This window comes from Pithys albifrons, chromosome 17 (genome assembly GCF_047495875.1).
Source record: "Pithys albifrons albifrons isolate INPA30051 chromosome 17, PitAlb_v1, whole genome shotgun sequence".
Lineage (NCBI taxonomy): Eukaryota > Metazoa > Chordata > Aves > Passeriformes > Thamnophilidae > Pithys > Pithys albifrons.
In genome coordinates this window covers 7,817,193-7,843,788 of record NC_092474.1, presented here as the reverse complement: position 1 = coordinate 7,843,788, position 26,596 = coordinate 7,817,193, and the positions used below count along the sequence as shown (strand labels likewise).

General features: G+C 45.9%; 2 protein-coding genes across 7 annotated transcripts in view; one reads left to right on the top strand and one right to left on the bottom strand.

Annotated features, from left to right (window-relative positions):
• Positions 1 to 515: 515 nt before the first annotated feature.
• Positions 516 to 16,229, bottom strand: ANKRD13A (ankyrin repeat domain 13A). 2 transcript variants are annotated; one of them, XM_071571996.1, is made up of 16 exons: positions 16,171 to 16,229; positions 14,476 to 14,589; positions 12,306 to 12,438; positions 12,055 to 12,179; positions 11,575 to 11,620; positions 10,139 to 10,282; positions 9,272 to 9,467; positions 8,640 to 8,706; positions 7,614 to 7,695; positions 6,844 to 6,908; positions 5,790 to 5,926; positions 5,346 to 5,503; positions 4,802 to 4,915; positions 3,938 to 4,089; positions 3,660 to 3,724; positions 516 to 2,878 (listed from the first exon to the last, which is right to left on the bottom strand). In XM_071571996.1, exons 2-16 carry the CDS (start codon positions 14,560 to 14,562, stop codon positions 2,680 to 2,682), a joined length of 1,770 nt encoding a protein of 589 aa, XP_071428097.1. In that variant the 5' UTR covers positions 14,563 to 14,589; positions 16,171 to 16,229; the 3' UTR covers positions 516 to 2,679. The 2 variants fall into 2 exon arrangements, with proteins under 2 accessions (XP_071428097.1, XP_071428099.1); XM_071571998.1 differs by lacking the exon at positions 16,171 to 16,229 and adding an exon at positions 14,993 to 15,076.
• GIT2 (GIT ArfGAP 2) overlaps positions 15,255 to 26,596 on the top strand; it is a 25,579-nt gene continuing 14,237 nt past the window's right edge. For 4 of the 5 annotated variants that reach the window (XM_071571995.1, XM_071571994.1, XM_071571993.1 and 1 more), the window contains exons 1-14: positions 15,256 to 15,606; positions 19,024 to 19,157; positions 19,664 to 19,776; positions 20,456 to 20,561; positions 20,838 to 20,924; positions 21,026 to 21,156; positions 21,604 to 21,698; positions 22,352 to 22,397; positions 23,241 to 23,292; positions 23,753 to 23,825; positions 24,150 to 24,247; positions 24,513 to 24,624; positions 25,460 to 25,602; positions 26,379 to 26,528. In XM_071571995.1, coding sequence (XP_071428096.1) covers positions 15,492 to 15,606; positions 19,024 to 19,157; positions 19,664 to 19,776; positions 20,456 to 20,561; positions 20,838 to 20,924; positions 21,026 to 21,156; positions 21,604 to 21,698; positions 22,352 to 22,397; positions 23,241 to 23,292; positions 23,753 to 23,825; positions 24,150 to 24,247; positions 24,513 to 24,624; positions 25,460 to 25,602; positions 26,379 to 26,528 — 1,455 coding nt within the window. In that variant the 5' untranslated portion in view covers positions 15,256 to 15,491. Of the gene's footprint in view, positions 15,607 to 19,023; positions 19,158 to 19,663; positions 19,777 to 20,455; positions 20,562 to 20,837; positions 20,925 to 21,025; positions 21,157 to 21,603; positions 21,699 to 22,351; positions 22,398 to 23,240; positions 23,293 to 23,752; positions 23,826 to 24,149; positions 24,248 to 24,512; positions 24,625 to 25,459; positions 25,603 to 26,378; positions 26,529 to 26,596 lie in introns of all 5 variants that reach the window. The other variant, XM_071571992.1, reaches the window with a different exon arrangement.

Sequence of the window (26,596 nt, the reverse complement as noted above, 5' to 3'; positions counted from 1 at the left end):
TGAAAGTTCATCCTGCAAGAGTCGTGCAGGTAGCAGCAGTTCAGCAAAAGCAGTAAAAGAAAGGCTTCCAAATAAAGATCAGGAATTAGTGTTGTAAACAGCCTTGAAACAACAAGTCAAAAGCACAAAGAAAACCACATTCTCAGTCCTGCTTTCAGGAACAAACAGCATCGGATTAAAGAACTTCTAAAGCTGGTTAGAGCTTTAGAACAAGCTCTAAGTGTTTGTAACTCTGAGCTCCTCTTTGCTGCATCAGCCTCCAGCTTCCTCAGAAAGAGAAGGTGTATTCAGCTGTTACACAGCAGTATGGGCATCAATATTAAACACACTCTGAATCCTCATCTCTGTTACAAAAAGGTGCAAACAAAAATTGATAATCTTATGTCCCTGCCTTTCACCTCTCTGTATTGAACTGGTCCCCTTTTTCAATATAGGGAGATTAAAAACGTGGCTGAAAATGCTCCAAAAGTGGCTCTGGTGACTGTGTGTCTGATTCAGACTAAAGCAGAACTATCTTTTAGAGTTTCATAGATAATGGCACTTTAATGTACAAAAATGCCACAAAATACTTATCAAAACTGACTCCAGATACCGTGTTAGAAAAATCCTTGTGTGTGGTATAACATGCAGTACCTTTGGTTTTAATTCCAACACACACAGAGGATTCATCTTAACACTGTACAGGTTGAAAAGCTTTAAGAAAATCAGCACTTGGGTGAGGGAAGCAGGGCCTTCTAGTTTAGCTGGAATAATACAAATGTCATAGAAAGCAAAAAAAAAAACAAAAGCAAATCCAATTTATTTTATAGTCCCAGACTAAGAAGCAGGAGCATAACAAAACTTCAACTGAAAGTGCTCAGTGTTCTTCAGTTTAAATATAAACCAAGAACAAGTCAGCTTGAAAAATGATTATTTTTACCCCTCTTGTAACCTGTGAAATGCTTAACAAAATGCAGGCACTGTCACACAGCTGGGTGTGTAAGGGCAACATTGCTCTTCATTCTGCTGGAGGAAACACCCAGGGTTCATCTCCCACCTCCCACCTTGGCAGGAGCTCAGCATGAGGATTATTCCCTTTTTCCCAGCTGTGACAGTCACAGTAACACCCTTTTCAAAGGAAGGTGCAATTCCAGCCCTGCCCCTGCCCTGGGCAGGGCAGTGCCCACTCCTGCAGCACCCACAGGAGGCTGTTTTAGGGAATCAGGGGACAAAAGCAGCGTGGAGAGGCCAGGCCTAGTGCACAGTGAAGGGATTTTAATAATTTCCTATGAAAAACAATGGATTATTGGTTTAAAATAAGGTTCCAAGTTACCAACTATCCCACTGGTTATGATCCAGTCCATTTTATAGTGATTTTATACTGGTTAATTCATAGCTGGTCACTCACAAGTGCCCTGTTTAACCCGAGGAACAGGAGCAGGGTTAGGAGCAAGCTCAGAGCAGCTGTACCATGGGTTCCTCCACTCCTGCCAGAGCAGAGGAATATTGCTCACATTTAACAAGTGTAAGGCTTTCCTGTGGCTGTTCATCGTGTACTTGTGGAGTGCACTTGAGAGTCACAGTGTGAGTACTGTAAACACTGACAGAAGAGTGCAGATAAAAGAGCTACAAATATCCTGTATGGCCAAAAACCTGAGGAAAGCTGGTTAAAACTGACCTGGGAATTGCTACAAGACCAGTTTTAGGAGTGTAGGCCTAGTGGCTTGGTTTAAAATGAATAAAAACATTCAGATAAAAAAATAGATGTATTCACATGAAGGATGAGTTGTTGGGGTTTTAAAAAGCAACACACATTTCCTTTGCAAGTGACAGAATTAAAACTCCTCTTCCCATAAGGATACATTAAAATCTCACCTGGATTCTTTTCCTGGTTGCATTTAGCTCCCACACTCAGGCACACACCAAGTGATCCCAAAAAAGCACCTGTATCTCTCCCTTATTTTCCTGCTGCCCTCCAACCATGGGGACGAGCTGCTTTGGAATCACTGCAGAAGCTGCTGCTTTACTGGGCAGATGGTCCCATTTGGGGATCTAAATTTTACTGGCTACTTGTTCTGTCCATTTTCAGAAAGCACTACTTTAATCTGGAGCTTGGATGAGCTGTTCAAGTATAAAATTATCCCTCTTAAGCAGGAGCATGTGCCAAAATCTCAATAACTACAGGAGAGAAAACCACATATATAAACAAAACTAACAGAAAACATCTGTCAGCATGAAGAACTACTGTGTATGTAGGCAGGGAGATGCTCTCTGTAACAGCTGGAAGAAACAGGCAATAGCTTTGAATTACTGAGAAATAATGAAGCAGATGAGTATTTCTTTGGTAAGTAATGAAGTTTCCCTCCTGAACTCCCCAAAAATCAGGTTTTCAAGCCTTACTGCAACACTGTATCCTGATCCTAACCCAAAACTTCCATCTGCTCTTCAATAAATAAGTTTAGATAAAACCATTTCCTGCAAAGCTAAGACTGCATGGTTGGGGAGCCAAATGCAGAGTCCTGTGATCTGAAACTCCTCCAAACAAAAATAAATCAGCTTTTTGTAGTTGCTGATGCCAACTTGGAAGGCAGGTGAAATGTTTCCCTAAGCAATCCAGGAATGGTCTTCAGACTGACAGTCCCGAAAACCTTCGGTTTGCCACAGATTTGGTCACCCTTCCCTCAGGAGCTCACTGGGGAGTTATTTTTCCACAAGAGAAAGCTGTAGCACTTGCTGAAGTTCTGCATCTTCCTTTTCCTGACGTTGCTTCTCCTGTTCCTCCTGCTCCCGCACAGACAATTCCATGGCAAGCTGCAAGTCTTTCTCAAAGCTGGAAGGTTCACTGGAGGGGCTGCAGTGGGAGCTCCCTGGGCTTGTCATAAGGCTCTCCTGCAGTGCCCTGATGGAGAAAAACAACTTTGGTAAGGAAAAGAGTCAGAGCTTATGTGACATTCCCTGCACTGATCCTTCCTGTCAACTGTTTTAGACCCATAAACCTGAAAATCTCTCCCAGAAGACAGAAAGCAGCTTGAGGATAAGAGAGCAGCTGTTCCTACATCTGTCAAACTCCCAATGTCAAACCTGCTCTTTGAAGCTTCCCTTGAATCTTTCACAGATACCAAGTTGTCTTTTCAATGGGCTTCTAAAAGCATCCTCACCTGGTTTAAAGGCAACATGACTTCCCATGAACAGAAGAACACAGAGGATTCAGTTCTTGCTGTGCACAAAGATTTCTTTGCACTGAACTGCAGGAAAACCCCCCAGACACCAGAGCACATTCTCACGTGTCATGAAATACATGTTAAGCTTTTAAGCATTACACAAAGTTGTTGAAAAGAAAAAAGAGCTGCCCTGAGGTGCAGCATCTAATTGTCAAAATCTCAGAGGGATCAAATTCAGAGTTTTCAAGAACAGCACAGAATGACTGAGTTTGTTTCTTGGGTAAAACCTGTTGTGTGCACAGACCAGTCCCACAGCTGGAAAAAGCTACACTCTATAAACCAGGGACGCCCAGTTTGGAATCCTGGAAAAGTGAAAATTGGAAGAAGCAAAAAAAGAGACCTCGAGTTCTGTGAATCTACTGCCCACATACACCAAAAAAATTGCCAAATTGCTTCATGCTACTGTGGTGGTATTTTTGCTCTGTCACTGCTTGGCTTGATGTGAAAAAAGTTAATTACCTCTGATAGTGTATATCGAAGTCCTGGGAATATGCAACTGCTCCATTGGAATCCACTCCCAATTCCTACAGATGGGGAAAGAGACAATTCCACAGCAGTCACCAGATCTGCACAGCAACTCACTGAAAGCAACCCTTCACTCACTCTTATTTCTTCTTCAAAATGCATTATTTATCTCCTGAGGGCTTTGAAACAAACAGGTTCTACACTGGTTTCCTTCAGCTGTTGCTGCACAGTCCTTACCAAACCTGTCCCTGCCCAGATTCCAGCACACTTACTTTATTTCCACCAGATTCTAGCAAATTCTGCTGGATGGCAAACTGCATGATGTCATAATCTTCATCTGGCACGTGGATGTTCCTGCCATCGTCCTGGACATGGTAGGACTCTGGGATCTCAAACACTGACTGGTCCACCTCGAAACTGGAACCTACAGAAGCCAAACACTGTCACAGACATGGCAATAGTATGATCTCTACAAGCTGTGACAGAAGAGATTCTGATCAATGTTTCATGCACAATTAAGTGAACTCCAAAAATCCAGATAAACCACCTGGCTAAACACACCAAGAAGCTTTGAAAGCCTGTGGCAAACCAAAACAGAACACAGAGTCCTTTTCCAGGATGCTGGTAAAGGATACACTTCACAAACCCAGGGTGCAGCACAGTACTGAGGTGCCTGAACTCTTGACAAAACCAGATGGGTGGGGGGAAAAAAGCTGCTAAAGATAAATTCTGTAGCAGCTCTTCTGAAGTTATTCCTCATTAACAGACCTGCAGCAGCTCACAGGACAGAGGATCACTGAGTCTAAGCAGCCATGAACACCCTACTCAAATGTAAACCATTTCTTTCTGAAGTCACTTACAGCATTTTTGAATTCCACTTCACACAGCAATAACCTGCACCAGAATTTAGAACTCAAAATACTCAGGAGTGGTTTCTGGAGTGGGGTTTAGCCAGTCTGGCAGGCATGGAAGGGGCAGGACTGCTCAGCAGATCAGTGTCACACACTGTAACACAACTGCAGCTCCCCCTCACCTGTCAATGTTTCATTCCCTGCAGTTCCTCTTCTCTCTCCTCAGTGCTTTGCACTGACAGCAGAGATGTAAAAGGTGGGATCACTGCTCTTTCCACTCCTTACCTGCATCACACTGTGCACCTGCAGCCACCTGGGAGGAGCTTTTCTCAGCTGTCCGGCAGCTGTTGACATTTGCAAATGTAATTCGGGCATTCAGCACATGAAACAGGGGGATTTCTGTAAGAGAACAAGATTTCTGTCAAAAAGAGAACTCTCACTCACTTCCACAGCTACATCAAACCCTTGCATGATGACTGGAGCTGTTTCACACCAGCATTCTGTACTGACACTGCACACAGTAACTCACTTCTTCACCAAGAAGATGCCCTCAGTTATTCTCGATATCTCTCTAAAATAAAATTTGCCAAATTTAAGGCATCAAAGTAAAGAGGAAAGGGCTGGCAACAGCTCATTGTCACTGAAATGATGCAGTCTTTAAAATTACACTTCTGTGCTGGTCACTCAGAATTTGGGTTTCATGACTCCAGATGTACAAGACAATATTTTAGGTATCAGTGAGATGACCAGTAAAAAGGTAACATGGTTTTTGTAAATAATACGGTGCAAAACCAGTGAAAATAATGGACATGAAGATGCTAAATATTACCAATTTTGACAGGAAATCCTGGTGGAAAGTCCAGAGTGATGAAATCCCTAAGTCTGGCAAAATGAGAACTAGTTCTGGCCATCAGGTCGATGATGGGAGTGACTTGTTCCGTAAGAGACAAGGGGAACTTTTCACTCATCCACAAAGTTGCTTTAAATCTGAAAGAGAAAGTAGCATAAAAACATGATAATTTCAGTTTAGGAGCACGTGCAAAGCAGAATAGGCAGTTGGGCAGTAATAGGAGGTTACTGACAAGTTACAGCACTCGCCCAAAAGTTTTCTTTGACTCAGCAGAAGTAAATTAGAGCTGAATACTTGAAGATCTTTCTTGTGATTAATTGTGAAACCTTGGGGAAAACCACACAGGACATTTGTAATTGTGGTTTCCAGAGATTAGACAAATGAGGAAAGACAAACTGAAAAAGTTAAAATGGTATTTCTCACTTCTGTGTTCGAATGGTGACTTCCTTTGGTCTTCCTATGTCTCTGCCTTTCAAATCAAACTCTGGGTCAAAGTATTCCTCCAGAGTAATAGCAGTGGGATTGTTAGTTGCAGCACACTCTGTAGTCTTGGTTGTACTCTAAAAGGAAAGAGAGGAGAAAAACCAACCCAAAAAGTACAGAAGAAACAGACAGTGGCTACTACAACAAACTTCCAAGTTACCTCTTACGGACTAACCCCTTCTCTATGGCACATTCTGTTTTATACCTGTATATATTTTACACCAGTCACACATAGCCATAAACACAAGCTATTATTACACTGGTTTCTACTGAAGTTAAAAATCTCCAAGCATTTTAGAGACAGGAAGAATCTACTTAAATTCTTTGAAGCTGGAAACCACCCAGAAATGCACAGGAGCCACAGCATTTCCAGGCCCCAAATCTGGCACTAAAGGCAAAACTTTGATGGGGTATTTGAATCCAAAGTCTCAACATCCATGTAAATGTGCAATCCTGACATAGAGCCAGCAAATCCATCATCTACTATTCTTTAGTATGTGCATATGCAGGAGAGTTTCTAAATCCACAATTGTGGAATGGTTTGGGTTGGAGGGACCTTAAACCTCATCCCGTCCCACCCCCTGCCATGGGCAGGGACACGTCCCTCTGTCCCAGGCTGCTCCAAGCCCTGTCCAGCCTGGCCTTGGACACTCCCAGGAATGGGGAAGCCACAGCTTCTCTGCCCAGCCTGTGCCAGGGCCTGCCCACCCTCACAGGGAACAGTTTTTTCACTGTATCTTACCTAAATTTCCCTCTTTCAGTTCAAAACCATCATCCACACATTTCAGAACAGCAGGGCTTATGTGTTTTCCTCCAAGGAGGAGTTGCCTGCTATTCACCCAGAACATTTGAGGGTTTAAGCCAAACAAAAACATCCTCAGGGGAAACTGAAACCTCATAATCAAAATTGTTGCCAAGCTAAGGAAACAAGAAGTGACCCCACACACCTGGAGTTCCCCCAGCACAGACCTCTGTGCTGACATCAGACACTCACCTGAGCACCATATTCATGCACCACTGTCCCCAGGAATGAGTCCAGGGGGTTCCTGTCAGCTTCAGCTAACAGGAGGGAAAACAAAAACATTTATTACTAATAATTAGCAGCAAAATTTGCATAGCAGTCAGGCCAACAGCCAGGCTTCCAACCCAGAGTGAACCAAGCTTTCCCCATCTCCTGTGAGCTTTGCCAGACAAGCCCAGGACATACAGCTGAGAGTATGAAATAGGTACAACACAGAGAATAGAGGCCAAGATTTTTAGTGATTTCTATGATTAGCAGACACCTTTATGATTCCCAGCATCTCACAGTGGCCCCAGGGCAGGAGAATTTCCATACAAAGTTACTGCCTTGTCACCCTTTACTCCAATTTAAATACCAGAAGAAATCAGTGGACCAAAACAAAACAAAAATTCCAAGCAAACAAGGCCTCTATGAATCTTGTAACCATGGCCAAAGCAAAGTAAAGACAGGAATACATTCCAGAGCAGAAAAGTGCAGCTTTTTAAAACTGTTAAGAAACTTTCAACAGGTTTGAAGGGTTTTTCTTTCCTCTAAATAGAGCTGGGATAAATAAAAGCTCATTTGTAGGTAAGGAGTCAAGTATTGAGCTACCTCAGACACACGACAGGGAAATTAAAGCAGAGCAAAGTCACCAAGCAAAGAATTTCCCTGTCTGTCTGCTCAGTTGTTTTCCAGTCACACAGAGAAGACATGAGAGAGCCAAAAGGTTTTACTTATTTCCAGTTGTCCCATGGGAAATGCACCTTTGTATCTCCTCTTCTCCTCTTCTGTTAAATGCTCTGTTCGGATCCGTGTGACCACATTGACATTGTTTGCCATGTAGACCTTAAACAAACACAGGGACACAACACAAACAGAGCACAGGGTAAACAAGAGAGTTTTCTCCAGTGAAACCCCCTGCACACAAAACTAACTAACCCAACCTTAAAACCAGACAGGCATTTGCAAGCTTGCTGGAAAGAAGAGATTTTAAGAGGGAATGGAGAAAGAAAATCAGGTGCTTTTTCAAAACAGCTTTTTACATCACTTGTAAGAGCTCCCAAATGACAGTTTAGTTCTGCAGGAACACTGATGAGCCTGCTGTCCAAGTGAACAGTCCTGCACTCTTAGCAGGAAATACCTTCATATAAATGTAAAAGCCACTCAGCATTTATTCTTCTGTTAAATTAAATTACAAAATATAATTTATTGCACAAATTCCCAAACCTGGAGTAAACACAGACTTATAAATCAGGAAAATTAAATCTTGTGCTTCGGAACTCAAATTCCTACCACAGTAAGGCTGTAAACCATCTTCAAAAATACTCCACTGAGGTGAAATCAGGGACAAAACCAGTGTCAGATGGGACCATTCTAAGCAGCTGTGACTCAGGAGGAGGAGAAGGGTCTAATTTATAATGTCATGATGCAACTGATGGCCTCAGGAGGCACTTCAGCAGGTTCCTCATGTTTTACACAGTGAAGCAATGACAGTGTTCAAAAATGAGGCAAGGGCCAGTTTTTGGAAGGAAGGGAGTGCTGGCAGCTCTGCTGAATCTTCTGTCCCTCCTCTCCCCTCTGTGATCCCCCTGTCCTCTATACCCACTGCTGACATTCCTGCACACCTCCCACAGGCCTGGCAGCCTGGGAGTTCCTCCCTCCTGCCCAGTTCTGCCGCCAACACAATAAACCTCTCAGGTGGAATTTTAAGACCAGAAACATTCAGGAAATACAGGCAAAATACAACCCCACTTTAGTTTGCTGTAAGACAAGAACAGAACAGGGTTTACCTTGGCTTCATAACCACTGACAGCTTCTGCTTTTTCTGTCCTCCAGACCCAGAATCCAGATGTGGTTCTGACAAGAAGTGAAAACACCACAAGTGTCTAATCAGCTGCATTTTTATACAATCCCCGGGTTGCTCTTCTAAAATTGATTTTAAATAACATTTTACAGATTATTAACCCCCAGAGAACTAGATAAACATGTGTGGTCATCAAGAAAGACACACCACACACATTTATTTAAAGCAGTCACGTGAGATTTGACTTATTAGCCACAAAATTCAAGTTCTTGCCTGTTGAGTTTCAGCACATGGATTTGAGTGAAACCCAGATTTGTCATAAGCCATTAATATTGACTCAATTATCTTAGAGGTGTTTTTCAACCTTAATGAGTTACCTCGTTAATATGATAAACTGGAAGGTTTCTGCAAATGATTAGTGGGAACTTTATGCCACGCAATAGTGGCAAGTTGACCAAACCAAATTTCTTTATCTAATTGCATGTGAAATTTAATGTGATTTCAAATGTAGCACTAAAAAAACTTATTACTAAAGTTTTTGTTTTTAAAGTTTTTTTTCAATTATGACCATCCATAATCTCACAATTTTTATTGGTTACGAGGAACTTTGTCCCTTACCTCTCAAAAGCAATGTTTTTGGTATCAAGGCACGTGCTGATAACTGGAGATGTGAGGCGTCTCTCCACACCTTTCCTGTTCGGTGTCATCGAGCCCAAGATCAGACGCTTCATGTGCTGGGAAAGCTCAAACTTCTCTGTTATAACAAACTTCTCATCGTGGTTGATCACAAGGACCTCTGCCCAGCCCCCAGTGTCTGTTGGAAATGGCACATTTCAGGTTAAAAAACTCATCAGGAGGGTTGCAGAATGAAAAGCTGGGGGTATGGTGTGTATCAAACCTGGGTGGGGGCCTCCTCACTGTATTTTCCCCCATCTGGGATCAAATTTGGAGCTGGAGCTAAAATTAATTTTTATTTTGGGGGCAGGAGAACAGAGAGGGAAACTGAGTAAAACACTGAATTAGAATTTTAGTCCTATTGTCACATTTTTCTCTCAGAGTTACCGAAAGGACAGAAATCGAGCCACTGACACCGAAGGGTTTTTGATTTTTTCATTTTTATAGCTTTTAGAAGTACTTGTAACTGTAGTAAAAAAAGCAAATGTAGTGTGTTAATATTTCTGGCAGCTTAAGTTCATTTTTTATGTATCCTAACCCCTAGCACATATCAGTAGCTCAAATTCCTTTAGTTATTTAGTCTTGTTTAGACTCTCTTCAAGGTGAAGAGCTGAAGACTATTAGAAAGGTCTGCAGAATGAGACACAAACGCAGGGCAGTGACCCAGAAGTCAGTATGTCTGTGAGACACTCACAAACACGTGTGTAAAACTTCCACAAAACTCCGTTTCAGGAGATCTTTCGGTGCAAAATCGGGGATTCCTCACTGTGCTCACACAGCACGTGGGGTCAGAGAGGCTGAAGTGTTTACCCCCTCCCTTGAAGATGACGCTCCTCTTGCCCCTCTCCCAGGCCATATTCTCGAAGCCCAGCAAGGTCATGTCCACGCGCAGCTTGGCCCCGCTCTTCCAGATGCGGCACACGTCGCTGGGGCACACCCTGGAGAGCAGGGGCACTGCGGGCAGAGACAGGGCATGGGTGAGAGAGGGCACGGGTGAGAGAGGGCACGGGTGAGAGAGGGCACGGGTGAGAGAGGGCACGGGGCACTGCGGGCAGAGACAGGGCAGGGGTGAGACAGGGCACGGGTGAGACAGGGCACGGGTGAGACAGGGCACGGGTGAGACAGGGCACAGGGCACTGCGGGGCAGACACAGGGCACAAGTGAGAAAGGGCACAGGGCACACCAGCAGCAAACACAGCCCTGGCACAGGGCACAGGTGAGAAAGGGCAGCACAGGGCACACCAGCAGCAGCCACAGCCCGGGCACAGGAGAGCTCAGCCCTGAGCAGGTGGGACACTGACCCTCCTCATCATCAACTACAACAAGCTCAGGGACAAACCCCACCCAACTAAAAATGGATACAGACATGAAAAGGAAGCAGACATTTGTTCAGATTAAAAGATGAATCACAAAATCATAGAATGGATTGGGTTGGAAAAGCCCTCTGAGATCATCAAGTCCAACCGTTGGTCCAACTCCAGTCCCTTTACCAGATCATGGCACTCAGTGCCACGGCCAAGCTCAGTTTAAAAACCTCCAGGGATGAGGAATCCACTCCCTCTCTGGGCAGCCCATTCCAATGCCTGAGCACTCTCTCTGCAAAGAATTTCTACCTGATCTCCAACTTCAATTTCCCCTGGCAGAGCTTGAGCCCGTGCCCCCTTGTCCCATTGCTGAGTGCCTGGGAGAAGAGACCAACCCCCACCTGGCCAGAACTTCCCTTCAGGCAGTTCCAGACAGTGCTGAGGTCACCTCTGAGCCTCCTCTTCTCCAGGCTGAACACCCCCAGCTCCCTCAGCCTATCCCCACAGCACTTGCACTCCAGTCCCTTCATGAGAAATGACATAACCCCACCTCTAGCAGTCTAATAGTTTGAGATGTGGAATATTTAGTCAGCTGTGAGGCTCAGTGTTCATTCCTTCCAGGAAAAAGCAGGTACTTCCCACACACCCCGTGCATCCACAGATGAGATATTATCTCTTAGCCATGGATGGCCAAGGACAGGTAAATAAATCCCAAGAAAAGCCTTCAGCAATTGCAACAACAGCAAACCCTCAACTGAAAAACAACCAACCAAACAAAGAGGAAACAAAGAATAATAACTGTGCAACAAAAATACAGGAGGTTATTTTGAGAGGGAAAAGAGGAAGATTCTGGGGAGCAGGTATTTCCCTGCATATTTCGTGGGACATTTGTAACTCGTTTCTGTGCTTGTGAGAGGTGATGAGGAGCAAGATAATTCTTACCCCAGCTAGTGAACTCCCACTTCATTTCCACATAAAAGTCAGGAGTCTGGAGAAGGAAAACACTTGATGAATACTTCATGAAACAGCTTTACTCTAGCACTCAGTGCAGCATTTCTCCTGAGCATTTTAGAAAGAGGCAAATAAAAAAGAGCAGAACTGGAGCAATGCTAAATGTATGCTAAAACTGAAATCAGAACTGGCACACACAAAGCCACTGGCTGCCTCTGCTGCTTTCTGGGGAGATTTCTTCCCTATTTTACAAGAGGGGCAGGAACACCTTCAAGATTCAGTTTCCAGTGGTGCAGTTCATGGCTAAGGATTTCAAAGTGAAGTCAAGGAAAAGCCTTCACCTCCCTGAGCACTATGGAGGGCACAGGCTGAAACAAAACACAGTCACAGCTGACTGGAGCTCACTGAACTACCTGAATGAGAAGAGGAGTGAATTCAGTCTGGAGTGAGATGTTTACATTAAATAATTACCTCGTTAATTTTCTGGAGTAACTCAGGAACTCCTTCCAGGGTCATGTAGGCCTGCTGGTAGTCCCGGTGCTGCAGGACCATCTGGACCATCTCTGGATCCCCCGTGCTCACAGCCTCGTGCAGAACTGAAACAAACCCAGGCACTGCCTCGGGTCACTGTGCCTTCTGACCCAAACCCACCCAACAGCAAAAACACAGCACAAGCTGCTGGAAAGGATCCCCCAGGGCTCCTGGGCTCTGCCTGGCCTCACCTGTCCATCCCTGGGCGTTCTCCTTGGTCACATCTGCCCGGTGCTGCAGCAGGACTCTGGCAGACTCCACGTAGCCCAGGGAAACAGCCAAGTGCAACAAGGTCCGGCCCCGCGGGTCCTGCTGCTCCACATCCTGTGGGGTGGCCCAGAGAGGAATCCTGCAGCTCCCAGGCCTCACACAGACAGTGCTGATCCAGAAGTCAACATTCCCTGGCATTCCCACAGCCCCCTTCCCAAACACTGCCCTCCTGCAGGGCCACCTCACTCCCCCACGGACACAATGAGGGAGCAGAGCTGGGCCTACAAACGGCCCAAAACCATCACTGGGGAAGTGAGCTCTTGCTGATGTTTCTCATTTCTTTTTCTGTCATTATTTCCCCTCTGCCTCCATCCAAATGAGTCGTTTTCAGGAGGAGATGGGAGTTCTGGTCTGTGTCCATCACCCCTCAGACAGCCAACAGCCTGAGACCTCACAGAGGGCTGAAATTGTGCAACAAAATAGGGGAAAAGGGGAAAAAAAGCAACAGGGCACACAACACAGATTTTGGACAGCACTCTAGGAAAGGATAGAGGCAGATGGTGTTTCACAAAGCACACACAGCACAATGAGGAGTGAGGGCATTCTCTACAAGTCAGTAAAATAAAAAAAATAAACTACACAGGCACAAATGTCCAAAACATGCAAGCACAACATTCTCATACCTTACACATTTCTCACTATTAGCTTAGAGATTTGAAACAGAAGAGCATCTATAACTAAAGGAAAAGGGGAAAGTCAATAGCAGAATGAGAAAAGAAGGTTATTATGCACATTAACAGGGTTATCTGACAGCAGTAAGTCAGAATATCACACACAGAGCAGGGAAAGCTTCGGTTTAAAGCATCTTCTCTTCATTTCTGTGGTGGAACGTTAATTAATTTGCTTTCCCCACCTCTTACAGCTCCAGCACCTGCAGCACCAACAGGGAAAGGGCTCTAAGAGTCCTCCCAACTGTCCTTGCTGCTGTTCCTGGTCCCACATCCCCCCCATGTGCAGCTGGTAAGTGGCTCCAATCCCCTCACACACCCTGTGGCAACAGGAAGTTTATCCCAAGGAAGCAGGAGGACACATATCTTTGGAATACTTTAAAGATCAGATCTAGGAAGCAAGAGACAGGCATGTCCCACCTGCAGACGCTGCTGGTTTCCTCAGGCAATGGAGGGAGGAGCAGCACTGCCCAGCTGGGAGCTGCTGGTCAATGCCAGACCCTCCCAGGGAGAACGCTGGTGAACAGAAGTGACTGCACAGGAGCAACGTGCCAGTGAGGTTAGAGAGTTTGTTAAGGTGTAAGATGATGGAAAGTAGATAAAAAGTGGCTGCATTCCAAAGATCCTCCCACAGCAGGGCAGGAACATGCTCCAAGCAGGCATTAGTAACTCGGGTGCACCGTTAGAGCTGCAGGTGACAGCCAGGAGGTGGCACAGCTGGCCTTGGGCTCCTGTACTTGTGGTGTCAGATATAGTTAATTAACAAGCTCTGCTTATGAACTGCCCCCCACGAGTCCCTGTCAGAGCTTTTCCACTCTCAGCCCAGAGGCTGCCCAAGCTCTGCTGCAGCTTCTCAGGCTGTTTCCTGACGTCACCATGTCCCGGAGAGGGGACAGCTTTGTGTGTTCTACTCCAGCATGGAACAATGATCCATTTTTTTTACCAGAGATGCTGAAAACATTCCAACCAGTATAAAAACTCTGTCCCTGGTCTTGGACAGCAACAAATCTACGAGAACTGCTGGTGCTCAGCAAGCCAGGGGTTGGTTTGATCCTTGGCAGCAGCACCTTTGCTGCAGGTTGACTTCACATTGAGATAAGCAGTATTTATTGCTTTAACACATAAATTAAAGTCCATCATAGCTGCTCTTCTTGAGCTGTTTCACAGACTCCTAATTCTTTCTAAAGGGCTTCTCTGCAGCTGCACTGGAATGCTCTGAGCAGTTTTACAGATGGGAAGCCAACGTTTAATGCACAACATCAAGTCTATTCCTGAGCCTTCCTACATCACTCCCACACCACAAATAACAGACAGAGCAGTGCAGGGATCCCTCAGCACACCCGGCAGCACCGCCACGGGGGGACCGAGCCCTGCGCTGTGGCAAAGCTCCCTGGGACCACCCTCAGCCCCTCAGTGCCCCTACCTTGTCCTGCAGCTCCTGCTCCAGCCGCCTGTAGTCGTTGTTCCAGACCAGGACGTGAAGGGGGAAGGCGCTGCCAGGGGCGCTCATCCCGGCAGGGCGGGCCGGGGGCGCTCCCTGCGTTCGGCAGACCCCGAGTCACTCGGGCCCGGGCCGCCCCAGCGCCCGCTCCGAGCCGGCGCCCACCTGCCCCGGGTGAGGGGTCCCTGCGAGCCCTCCCCGCCTCTCCGAGGGGAACCCCATGCAAAGCCCCCCCTGCTCCTGGGAAACCCCTCGGCCCCGCTCCCGGTGACCCCCACACTCCCGGGTGTCCCTCGCTAATGGGCGCCCCCCGGCCCCAGTTCCTGAGGGTCTATCCTGCCCCCGAGCAGCTCCCCAGAGCCGCCGCTCCCGCTGTTCCCGGCCGGCCCCAGTTCCTGAGGGTCTCCCCAGACCCTTCACTCCCCCCGTTTCTCCCCGGAGGGTCCCCCGGCCCCCTCTGCCCCCTCAGCCGCCCCTTCCTGCTCCTCCCGGCACGAACCACAGCGGGGCGGACGCGGGGGGGCTCCCTCGTTTCCCTCGCTCCGTCGCTACCGGCGAGAGCACGGAGAGCGGAAGCTGCTGCTCCCCCGCCCCCCCTCGGCAGGCGGGTGGATGGAATGTCCCGCCCGCGGCTGCCCCACCGCTCCCCGCACGGGGGGGGGCGCAGTTCGGCGCCGGGGCGCACACGGCTCTGCTGCCTGGCTGCACCTCCCCCGCCCCCCCCGCCGTTGGTTTCGCCCACCCGCCATGGCGGGTGAGGGCAGGGCTTGCCAGAGAACGGTCTCTTCCGCCAGGCTCCCGAAACGCCTTCTCTCCCGCCTTCCTCCCGGGCGGGCGCGGACCCGCGTGGGGCGGGAGCCCTCAGCGTGGCCCCGCTGAAACGGCGCCCGACCCGAGGCAGGGCCCTGCCAGGAACAGACATGGCGGGCTGCCAGAAGTAAAAATGGCGGCGCGGGGCGCCGTGTGCTTGCGGCGCGCCGCCGGGTGAGGCGGTGCGCATGCGCGCTGCCGGCGCGGGGCTGGCGGGGCCCGTTACCGGCGCCGTTCCCGGCGCGGCCGCGATGGCGAAGCGGCTGCGGAGCAGCGAAGTGTGCGCGGACTGCAGCGCGCAGGGTGAGCACGCCCCGCCACGGCCACCGCCTCGCCCCGCGGGGCGACCCCCGGGCCCGCCGTGTCACCGCCCGCGGCCGCCCCGCTGCCCCCGTGAGGGGCCGGGATGGGGCGGAAGGCACCTCAGGGCTTGTCCCGTCGCACGCCCCGCGCGGGCAGAGACACCCTCCCTGGAGCGGCCAGCCCGGCCCGGGACGCGCAGGGTGGGAGTGGATCTGCGGCAGAGCCGCGGGGGCACCGCGGGGCCCGGGAGGGGCGAGCGCCGGCAGGGACTCCCCTCGAGTCCCGCTGACAGGCTGAGGGTGTCACCGGGACGGGCGGTGCGGTCTGGGGGGTCGGGGAGGTACGAGCGGGGCCGGGGTTGGGGTGCTCGTCCCTTCCCGTGCTCCGGGGCTGGGACTGAGCTGAGCCCTGTCCCGGTGCCGGTGCCTGTCCCGGTGTCTGTCCCTGTGCCTGTCCCTGTCCCGGTGTCTGTCCCTGTCCCGGTGTCTGTCCCTGTCCCGGTGTCTGTCCCTGTCCCGCTGCCTGTCCCGCCCTGCCCGGGGCCGTGCGGAGGGTCTCACACACGCTCACAGCAGTCTCTGCTCTGTGCTGACACGTCTCTCGCCGCAGGTTGGTTTGGAGCTCGTGGAGACACAGCTTGTCTTTAGAAAGGCAGTTCTATCTCCTGACCATCTGTAGTTCTGCTGCTCTTACATCTAAAACTGCCCTGGTTCATTTTTTTTTTGTCAGCTGTGGATATTTCTTGTCTTTCCTTCCCCTTTACTGGTTGTGTTCTGTGCTGGTTCTTCCACTGCAGTTAATGAAATATGTACATACAGAAATGAATTAAAACACTGTATTGTAGATAGCATTTGAATGGCCAGAAGAGGTGGGAGAGGGAAGAACAACTTGTATTACATGTGACTTATGTATTAAAAAATAAATGGTAAGAATCCCAGTCTTACAGAAGAAATTCCCCTCTGTGAGGGTGGGCAGGCCCTGGCACAGGTTGGGGAGAGAATCTGTGGCCGCCCCATCCCTGGGAGTGTCCAAGGCCAGGCTGGACAGGGCTTGGAGCACCCTGGGACAGTGGAAGGTGTCCCTGCCCAGGGCAGAGGTGGGACTGGATGGACTTTAAGGCCCTTCCAGCCCAAACCAGTCTGGGATTCTGGGATTCCGCTTGGTACCTTCGCAGAATTTTGGTTTTGCAGTAAATGGATCTGTCATGTCTCACGCAGACACTTGTCCCTATCACACAAGGGAGCCTATCTCTGCTTTTAAACATCAGGGTGTTGAGGCTCAGATAAAGCTGTGGGACTGTTTGTGTTCCATAAGCTCTCCAGGATATCAGAACCACTGTTGGGATAATCCTGAAACCTGACCCTTTATCATGTTGTGTCGTGACATTACAGCATTGCCAGGTATTTACTTATTTGCTGCAAATCCGCTGGCTTATCCATAAATACAAGGAAATCTTAATTTAATCTTTTCTTAAATAAAAGAAGTCAAGCCCTTCCTTTCCTAAACCAGAGGGGTTTGTTGGTGGGGGCTCTGTGGGCTGTGCCAGGGACCTGGGGCTGCAGCTCCTGGGTGTCCCTGGCAGCTGCACAAAGCAGAGCTTCCTCTGGGACTCCCTCAGTGCTCCCTTTGTTTCTGTGGCAGAACGTGGGGAGGTTTCTCTTACACGGGCTGATCTTACCAGAGCTCTGCTGGAGCACTTCCTACCCCGGGCAGGAGCTCCCTCAGCCCAGGCTGGGCTTGTCTTCATCTCGCGCTTCCTGTTTTGAATCACCCTGCAGGTTCCTGAAAGGGCTCGGTCCCAGCTCTGCAGCCTCTCCCCTCTTGTCTCGTGTATCAACCCCAGGGTGGGCAGCAGGCCCAGGGCAGTGCCAGTCCCTTGTGCTGGCACTGTTGAGGCTCCTCCAATGCTGTCCCTGCAGGAGGGACACTGAGGGGCTGCAGCATGGCCAGAGAAGGGGACTGAACTGGGGAAGAGTCTGGAGCCTTTGCAGGAGCAAAGAGCCTTCTCTTGGCCCGGTGTGCTCAGCTGCTCAGTTCTCTTGCTGAATCCATCTGTTGTCTTTCCTTTTGTTTTACTTTTATTGCATTTATTTACGTCCCACCATCCACATTTCCAGCAGTGTTCATTTTTGGCAGACTCTGCCTAAGCACAAACTCAGCGATGTGATTTCTTTTAGGTACAAGGTACAAGCTAAAATTACAAGCAAGGCCTTAGCTTTTATTCTTCAGCAGAGTTTTAAACCTCTTTTTCTACTGTGAAATGACCAAATAAACAGTGGCTGAATTTGTCAGGGTGAGCTGCTGTTTGGGGCCACTTGAGTTGGGTGTTGAGGTGGATGTAAAGAAACCCCCAGTGCTGAGTGTTGGTGCTGGAGTGAGTGGTGCTCAGGAGCAGCCTGGGAGCAGTGACAGGAACAGGCAAGGGGGAGGATCCCACAGGATCTGATCCATATGTGATGAGGTGGTCTCTGACAAGAGGGGACCAGGCTCATTAATCTGGAAGGCTGCCTGTGTTTGGATCATGAGGTTACCAGGGGTGCCTCTCACTTGTTATTTTTCTCCATAGTGGAATGATTTAACAAGGAGGTTGCATGCTTCTTACTAATTTGTTTTTTTTAAATTAAGTTAGGGTTTTCCTTAAGGCATCTGCATTAATTGGGCTCTGGCTGTGATGTGTATCGTGGTGAATAGATGCTCCCATCCCTGGTGACCCAGGGTCCAAACAGGTTTGCCTGCATTGCCTTCAGCACACACATCAGCTCTGCTCAGAAACCACAACTGTGATCAGATCTCGTGTTCAGGGCCTCAGCCAGTTTGTTGCATGGGTCAGAGGAGCCTTTTCCCTGAGCACCACTGCTCAGATCTGTTCTGACAGGACTCACAAGGGCTCTCGTCACACACCAGGCTCACGTTGTACTTGCTCTTTTGGCCTCAGACTCATCTCTGCATTTGAAATTAAGAGTTTTTCCAACATAATAGAGAATTCCTTGGTATCCATTTTCATCCTCCTGGGATGTGCTGGGTCTGGAGCTCTGTCTGGCTGCTCAGTTGCTTGTTCCTGCAGGGTTCTGGCACGTTGAGTTTCACGTGTCAGTGACAGAAATTGGAGTTTCTTTGGAGGCTGAGCTCCAAGCAGTGGAGAGACTCATTTGGTGCCCTGTTGGTCATTTATTGTTTCAACCTGATGTCCATTCCTACTCGATTTTGTACGTTCTGATGTTTGAAGCTACAGAATTGCTCATATATATTATTTACCACTTCACCCCCATCAGTCTTTTCTGCATTTCTTGTAAGAAGGTTCAGTGTGGATCTGCAAGATTTGAAGTTGTTTTACTTGACAATTTTGGATTTTAGAGTCTGTGTTTGACATACAGGGTCATGTTGCCTCCTGTGTTGTAATTCTGGGTTCTGTTGCAGATCCTTGCTGGGCCTCCATCAACAGGGGGGTGCTGCTGTGTGACGAGTGCTGCAGCGTGCACCGCAGCCTGGGCCGCCACATCTCCCAGGTCAGGCACCTCAAGCACACGCCGTGGCCTCCCACTCTGCTGCAGGTGAGAGGGGAAACTGCCTGCCCTTGTTCAAACTGCATAGGCTGAGTTTGTATTCAATGTAAATCACTAAACTGTTGTTTGAGAGGGGCTGGTCCTCTTAATCTTTCGTTTTCTGAGTTAGTCTCCTTTTGTCTCTCTTGTTCTCTCTGATGGACCCCTAATGCCAGACCACTGAAATTAGAATTGTCTCTGCCTTTTTAATTTGATACCTTTGCTTTGGAAGGTCACCTCAACTTTTCTTTCACACTTCTGCCACACATCTGCATCAACCTAAATTTTCAATGTATAGCAAGATTTTCTTTTCAGTGGAGTTCTGTTGGGAAGAGCAGGGAATTTTAAGGGGGTTCTTACAACATTCCACACTGTGCCCAGTTCTGGTATCCCAGCAGGTTATGGGTGCTGGCACACGGAATGGGAATCTGTTGGCTTGCTGTCTGCCTGGCAATACTGACAGATACTTGCCCAGTGCAGCCCTGTGTCAGTGCTGTGTGTGCTCTACCTTTCAGATGGTGGAGACCTTGTACAACAACGGTGCCAATTCCATCTGGGAGCACTCCCTGCTGGACCCGGCCTCTGTCATGAGCGGGCGGCGCAAGGCCAGCCCTCAGGATAAAGTGCAGTAAGTGGCAAAGGGCACAACTGTTACTTTATAAAGTGGGATTCATTTATTCAGCAGTGACAGAGCAGCAAGGAGTCCATGGGAACCCCTGTGTGTTTTGTTGCTGGAGGAGAAAAAGACTAAACTAGTTATTTGTTCAGCCATTATTTTTTCTTTGATTTCCAAGAATTAATTTTTAAAAATTTAATGCTAAATTTCATTGCTTGGATTCCTTGAACTGTTGTTTCCTGACCTCTCATTTAAAAAAGTGAACAGTCTTTGAATCAAAAGACTTTTAATTCTCATGCCATGTGCTTCAGTTGCCTGAATGCTGCCAACAAAACTGAGTTTGGCTGATGAATTAAACAAAAATTTGGACATTTCTGTCACTGATTATAGTGCTTCATTTTAAAAGGTAGATAACTGCATATAGTGAGGATAGATCTTTAGCTGGCATAATTTTAAGGTCTATATTTCTTCCAAGACATGCTGTGGTCTGAAGATACTCTGATGTTTGTAACACAAGTTTTCTCTGTGTAGTCAGACAATCTGCACTGGGTTGTTTTTTTTAATGAAAATATTTTTCCATGTCTAACTTTGCCACTGGCAAAGGTCTGATTCAATCTTCACTTGTGAATTTTCCTATGGAAGCACTAACATTTCTTCCCTTTCCTCCTGTTGCCTGGGTTGGTGTTTGCAGCCCCAACAAGGCCGAGTTCATCAGAGCCAAGTATCAGATGTTGGCGTTCGTGCACCGCCTGCCGTGCCGGGAGGACGACAGTGTCACTGCCAAAGACCTCAGCAAGGTCAGTGGGGCAGCACAGCCAACCTGGCTGGCTTCAGTTAGTCACTCTTGACTCAATTATTGCAGTTTTTCTGCACTATTACATAAATAAACAGAGTTTAACTTTAAGCCACTTTTTTGGTAATATGTCTGGATCCTGGAGGTGGTGGTTGAGGGGCATTAATTCAGGTTAAATTGGAGAACTCTTGCATAGCACTTTCTGAAAGATTTGGTGAAATACAAATGCTGAATCACAGTTGTTGCTGCTGAACTAAATGTGGTTTTGCTTCTTTTGCAGCAACTCCATTCCAGTGTGAGGACAGGGAACCTGGAGACCTGTTTGCGACTGCTCTCCTTGGGAGCTCAAGCCAATTTCTTTCATCCTGTAGGAATACTTTTTTCATTGTTTTGATAAACAATCAGTTGCAGTTCAATCTTCTACTGAGGCCTGTTGATTAAGCAGATATTTTCCTTCATCCCCTGTAGGAGAAAGGAAACACCCCTCTCCATGTTGCTGCTAAGGCAGGACAGACTTTACAAGCAGAACTGTTAACAGTTTATGGTGCTGATCCTGGAACTCAGGATTCCAATGGGAAAACTCCAGTTGACTATGCAAGGTAGAAGCTCTGACATGTATTAACTGATGTTCATGAACCACATGATGAACCTGCTTAGAGACATTTCTGTCCTGAAAATATTCTGAGTGTTAAATGCTAGTTATATTTTTCTAAAAAGAGTGAATGCATAAAGAGTATAAATAGGCATTTTCATAATTTCTGTTGTTCTGGGTGCTTGAGACATCAGTTGTGATCCCAGGCTATGCTGTGCCAATCTAGCAGCTCTCAGAAAAATGACGTGAGGAGAAGAGTTTCTGGAAGCTGAGGCTCCAGGAGTGTGGATTAACTGGGGAGTTGCTGTGGGGAAGGGCTGAGCTGCACAGAAGGGCTGGGGCACACGGGGTGAAGCCAGCCAGGTTGTGGGGCTGTGCTTTGGGCTAAATCAATTCTCTGACCATTTTTGTGTGTCTCAATGGCTGACTGCTGTCCCTTCTATGTGTACCCCAGGCAAGGGGGGCACCACGAGCTGGCAGAGCGGCTGGTGGAGATCCAGTACGAGCTCACAGACAGGTTGGCCTTTTATCTCTGTGGCAGGAAACCAGGTAAGCACATAAAACTGCCCTCTGACCTCTGGCTGTTCATTGTAGGACAGTTCATACTGTGGGATGTGATGTTTGTGTCAGTGTTAATGCACTTTTTATATCCATTTCAAATATTCTAATATCTATATTCTATATAAATTACACAGGAAGAACCAAAGAAAGTGTAAGATGTGAGATTAGTGATGATACATTTAAAATTCAAATAAAACTGCAGGGTTTTAAATATACCTAGATTAGAAATGGAACTCCTTTCTCTTTGGCCACAAATACATGTTCTATATAAACTGTAGAAACCCTTCCAAGCAGTTTCTTGCAATTGAAATGCAAAAGCAGGGGAGTGTTAATTGAGTTCCTTTTGAACACAAGCAGACTTAGAAATTTTTGGCCATTAGGTGCCATAAAGGCACCTGTTTTGGAACTTCATGTTCTTTTTTTAGTAGAATTTTAATACAGTTATTAAGCCTTAATTGGAGTCTTTGATAACACCAGATATTTGTGGTAGGAGCCTTTTTTTAAGACTTGCTAACTCCCTGTAATTGGGAATTGAGTAATTATATGCAAGATAAATTATTCTGTGTTTGCCTTTTGCTTATATTCTTGAAAATTATAGTCCAGTACAAATCTATTAAAGTGCAGTTTGTTTTCAACTCTAGAGCACAAAAATGGGCAGCACTTTGTTATACCTCAGATGGCAGACAGGTAAGTTGTAGATTTCATAGAATGTCTGAAAACGTCAAAATTAAAAAACTCTAATAATTAAGTTTCCTTTCCTTTCTGAAACATCTTTCAAGCCTCTTGCCATTCCAACTCTTTATGAATCTTGAAAGCTTTTTTTTTTGTTTCTAGAAAGAATATTGTCATGTAAACAAAAGTCAGAAAATTACAGAAGTTTGCTGTATTTGTTAAAATGCAGGGGGGGTGAGACAATTCTATTAAGGGAACACATGTGGGAATTCCTGGGAAACAGATTGTGTAAATAATTTAAGGACCCATTGAGGTAGTTTCCTGATTTTTGAAACTAACACTTGCAAGAAATCTGTGTTTGTTCTAAAAATATTTATACTTTTGATCATCTGAGTGCTTTTAACTTCTGGTTGCTATCAATGGAATCCTACTTGTACAAAACATTTTGAGCATTAATTACAAGTCCCTGTTTCTCTTTCATTGCTGTGCAATTGGAAATAAGACGGCTGTAAGTAAATCACTGTCCAACCTACTGCTTGCAACATTTCTATTAAGAACTTTATTAAGACAAAAATTATATGGGTAAAAAATTGTGGGTATTCATATTCCAGAGGATTTGGGGGATTCTTTTGTTTTAAAATTAAGATTGTTGTGTTTGAAAGCTTATGAATATGCTAATTTTGATATTATATTAGCAATATTAGTAACATCAGTGTGTGAAAAATTATACTAAAAATACTAAAATATTAAGGGGTTTCAGATAGATGTAACATTTCATTCATTGAATTATTAAAATGTAGAATTTGTGTTTAAGCCATGAAATGCTGTAGATGTGATGATCACTTCTTGTTTTCATAGCAGTCTGGATGTATCAGAACTGGCAAAAGCAGCCAAGAAGAAGCTTCAATCTGTAAGTAAAACTCCTTTTCCAGGCGTGGCAAACTCTGCACTTCATCTTTCAGGCCTTGTAACACAAGGATCTCCTGAACCCCCCACGCAGGAACAGTTTGAATCACAGGTATTTTGTGAGCCTTTGCTGCTGAGTGAAGCCCAAGTCTCCAGTGGGGTTTGGTACCTCATTCCCACAGTGGCTCTGCCCACATGAGGTGTCTTTGTGGTCAGATAGGAGAGAAAAAAATCCATTAACCAATAAGAGAAGTGTAGAACAGAATTGTTGTCTGTACCCAAAAACTGGATGTTCATCTGTGTCTGCTCCATGAATTTACCTCTCTGAGCAGGCTGAGGGAGGAGCATTTCTATGAATTGTAGAGGCTGAAGAGAGCAGAGTGGGGCTCTTACATTTTCTCTGTTATAGAGATCTTATTGGGTTAATTTTTTTTCAATCTGTAATTATTCACTTCTCCCCTTAGCTAAGCAACCACTTATTTGAAGAACTTGCCATGGATGTGTATGATGAAGTTGACAGGAGGGAAACAGATGCAGGTGAGTGAGGCTTTCTGGAATGAAATAAAATAAATCTGAATTGTTACATTACAGACCAGCCGCTAATCCAGCCCCGTGTTCTCTTGAAGTGGTTCTGCATTCAGTAACTGCTGCTGACAGAAGTTTTGGCCCTGCATTGTCTGAAGGGGATGTTAATTGAAAAAATCCTGTGTTTTTCACAAAACAGAGAACCCTCTGGGGAAAATGCCTTCCTCTGAATTGATTGTGTTTGTGTTTGAAATTGGAGGCTGTTATTCTTTGACAAGAAACACTGTCAAATAGTGCAGGAAGGTTATTCCCTGTTTTTGTTTCTCTCTGGAGCAGTTTGGCTTGCAACTCAGAATCACAGCACTCTTGTGACAGAGACCACAGTGGTCCCTTTTCTTCCTGTAAATCCTGAATATTCCTCAACCAGGAATCAGGTATGAAATCTTCTTAATACTGTAAAAATACTCTAATAGGCCTAAATAATTTTGCTGTACTGTATTTCATTGCTGTAGAATAATTGCATCTGCTTGGAAAGAGGTTAAAATAATTTACATGTCCTTTTTAATCACACTTTTTGCAATAAATGTAATTGAATAGTCAACTCACTGTAAGTGTATAGTCTCAGTTTTTCCTGAGAGTTCTGCAGTTCATCTAATACAGGATGTGCTTTTATTTTCCCTGCATTATTCTGTGATTTAGGGGAGGCAGAAACTGGCTCGATTTAATGCCCATGAGTTTGCTACCCTGGTTATAGATATTTTAAGTGATGCCAAACGAAGACAGCAGGGGAATCCTCTCACTGGTTCCAAAGGTGGGTGAGCTTTTGTTGTCAGCTCCTCTGTGGGCAGTTCCTCAGTTTAATCCTTCCCAAACCCCCTCAGTGCTGTCAGTGGAGAGAGTCTGCTTTTATAAATAAGAACTAACCTCAGGCTACTGACAGCGGGCAATGGGCCACCAAAATAATGCCCAGGTACAGAAGATCAGCATGTTAAGGTTGGTATTTGTGACACAAATCAAATGGGATATGTGCATTTCAACAACACTTTTTTTTTGTGATGGTTGTGATTTTTATAATAATTGAATAATATTTTCCGGAATAATCCTGCAGGGTGCAGGAGTGATACTTGTTTTGACTGGCAGCTGGGATAGTGCCAAGGGATAAATGCTGGAATTCCTGGCGACTCCCAAATGCAGGACTTCCTTGTAATTTCAATCCTACTGCTAATTCACCTGAAAATGTTTATTTTCTGTATTTGTTGAGCGTGACAGATAGCAAAGATTACAAGTGTTAACAACCAGACAGAGTCACAGTTCTAGCCATGGTGGTATGAAATAAAAATCTTTTCTAACTTTTAATTTTTCCCTGTCTTTTTCATTTGAATGCTGACATCCATTTGTCCAGCATAGTCTCCAGGGGTTTTTTAATATGTATGAATTCTATTAAACTGTTAAGGCCTGATTTTCATCACTTATTTTAACTTGCCTAAACACTTAGAAGAAATGAAAAGGCAAACCCATCCAACTTTGAAGTTTTGGGCAGTAGTAATCCACACCTCCTAGGTGGATCTGAATTCATTTTTTTTAAGTCTGTGCTTCCATTTCTTCTCCAAACTTCCTTGTATGTTTTGTCATGTGTTTATCTGCAGAAAATGTGGAGCTGATACTCAAATCAATCAGCAGCCAGCACAGCAGTGAGAGTCAGGACAATGACCAGCCTGACTATGACAGTGTTGCTTCAGATGAAGATACAGATCTGGAAACAAATGCAGCTAAATCAAACAGACAGAAGGTAGGCTTGAAATGGTGAAACACACCCCAAACAGGATTCATAAAGGGATCTGCAGTCAGTCCTTCCCCTGGTGAAGAGATTTACCTTGCATAAATGATCAGAAAATTAATGTTTTAATTAGTTTTAAAATTAATTTAATAATCATGCCTCAGTCTGTGCATCTTCTAATAAGATTTTAAGTGTTGTGACTTAAGGAATTTTTATTGTAAAATATACGCTTCTCTAGAAAAGTGATGTGTATGTCTGGAGATAAGGTATAGGCCTAATTGCATAGATTAAATAATTGCATCTTCCAAATCACCCTCAGTCAGTGATTCCAGGGTATTTCACAATTACTGCTTCCTACTGAAGAAATATTTACAGCAGACCAGCATGAGCAAATGGTTTAAACCCCTCCTGAAAGTCATGCAGAATGGTGAAGAAAGGGCAGTAAACCTGGTAATTCTACTTTATTTTTCCCTGGTCATATGCACTCTGGATATTTAGCAATTTCTCTTTTATGACTTTCCAGTTCTTTATTGCATATTTAAGAAAATCTGTATGAAAACAGTATTTTGTCATTGATTGCTGAGACAAAAGTTTTTAGAGGAGCTAAGAGTTCATTGACAGCAGATTTCTCTTATAGTAGACTAAAATTATGCTAATTAATGGATCTTATTAATTTAACTTAAATTGAACTGTGATTCTTTTAAAGTAAGTACACGAAAAGCTGTAGAAATGTCAGTTTTATTTCCATCTTACTTTATGCTGTAAGTATTTTCCTATTCTGTTCCCAGAGCCTGGATTCAGACCTGTCAGATGGACCAGTGACAGCCCAGGAATATTTGCAAGTTAAAAATGCTCTGGTGGCTTCCGAGGTGAAGATTCAGCAGCTGATGAAGGTGAACATCAACCTGAGTGATGAGCTGAGGATCATGCAGAAGAAGGTGGGCACAGCACCACACCCTCAGCTCCTGGGGTGTCTGAAGTTATTAAAATAACACTGTTGGAACTG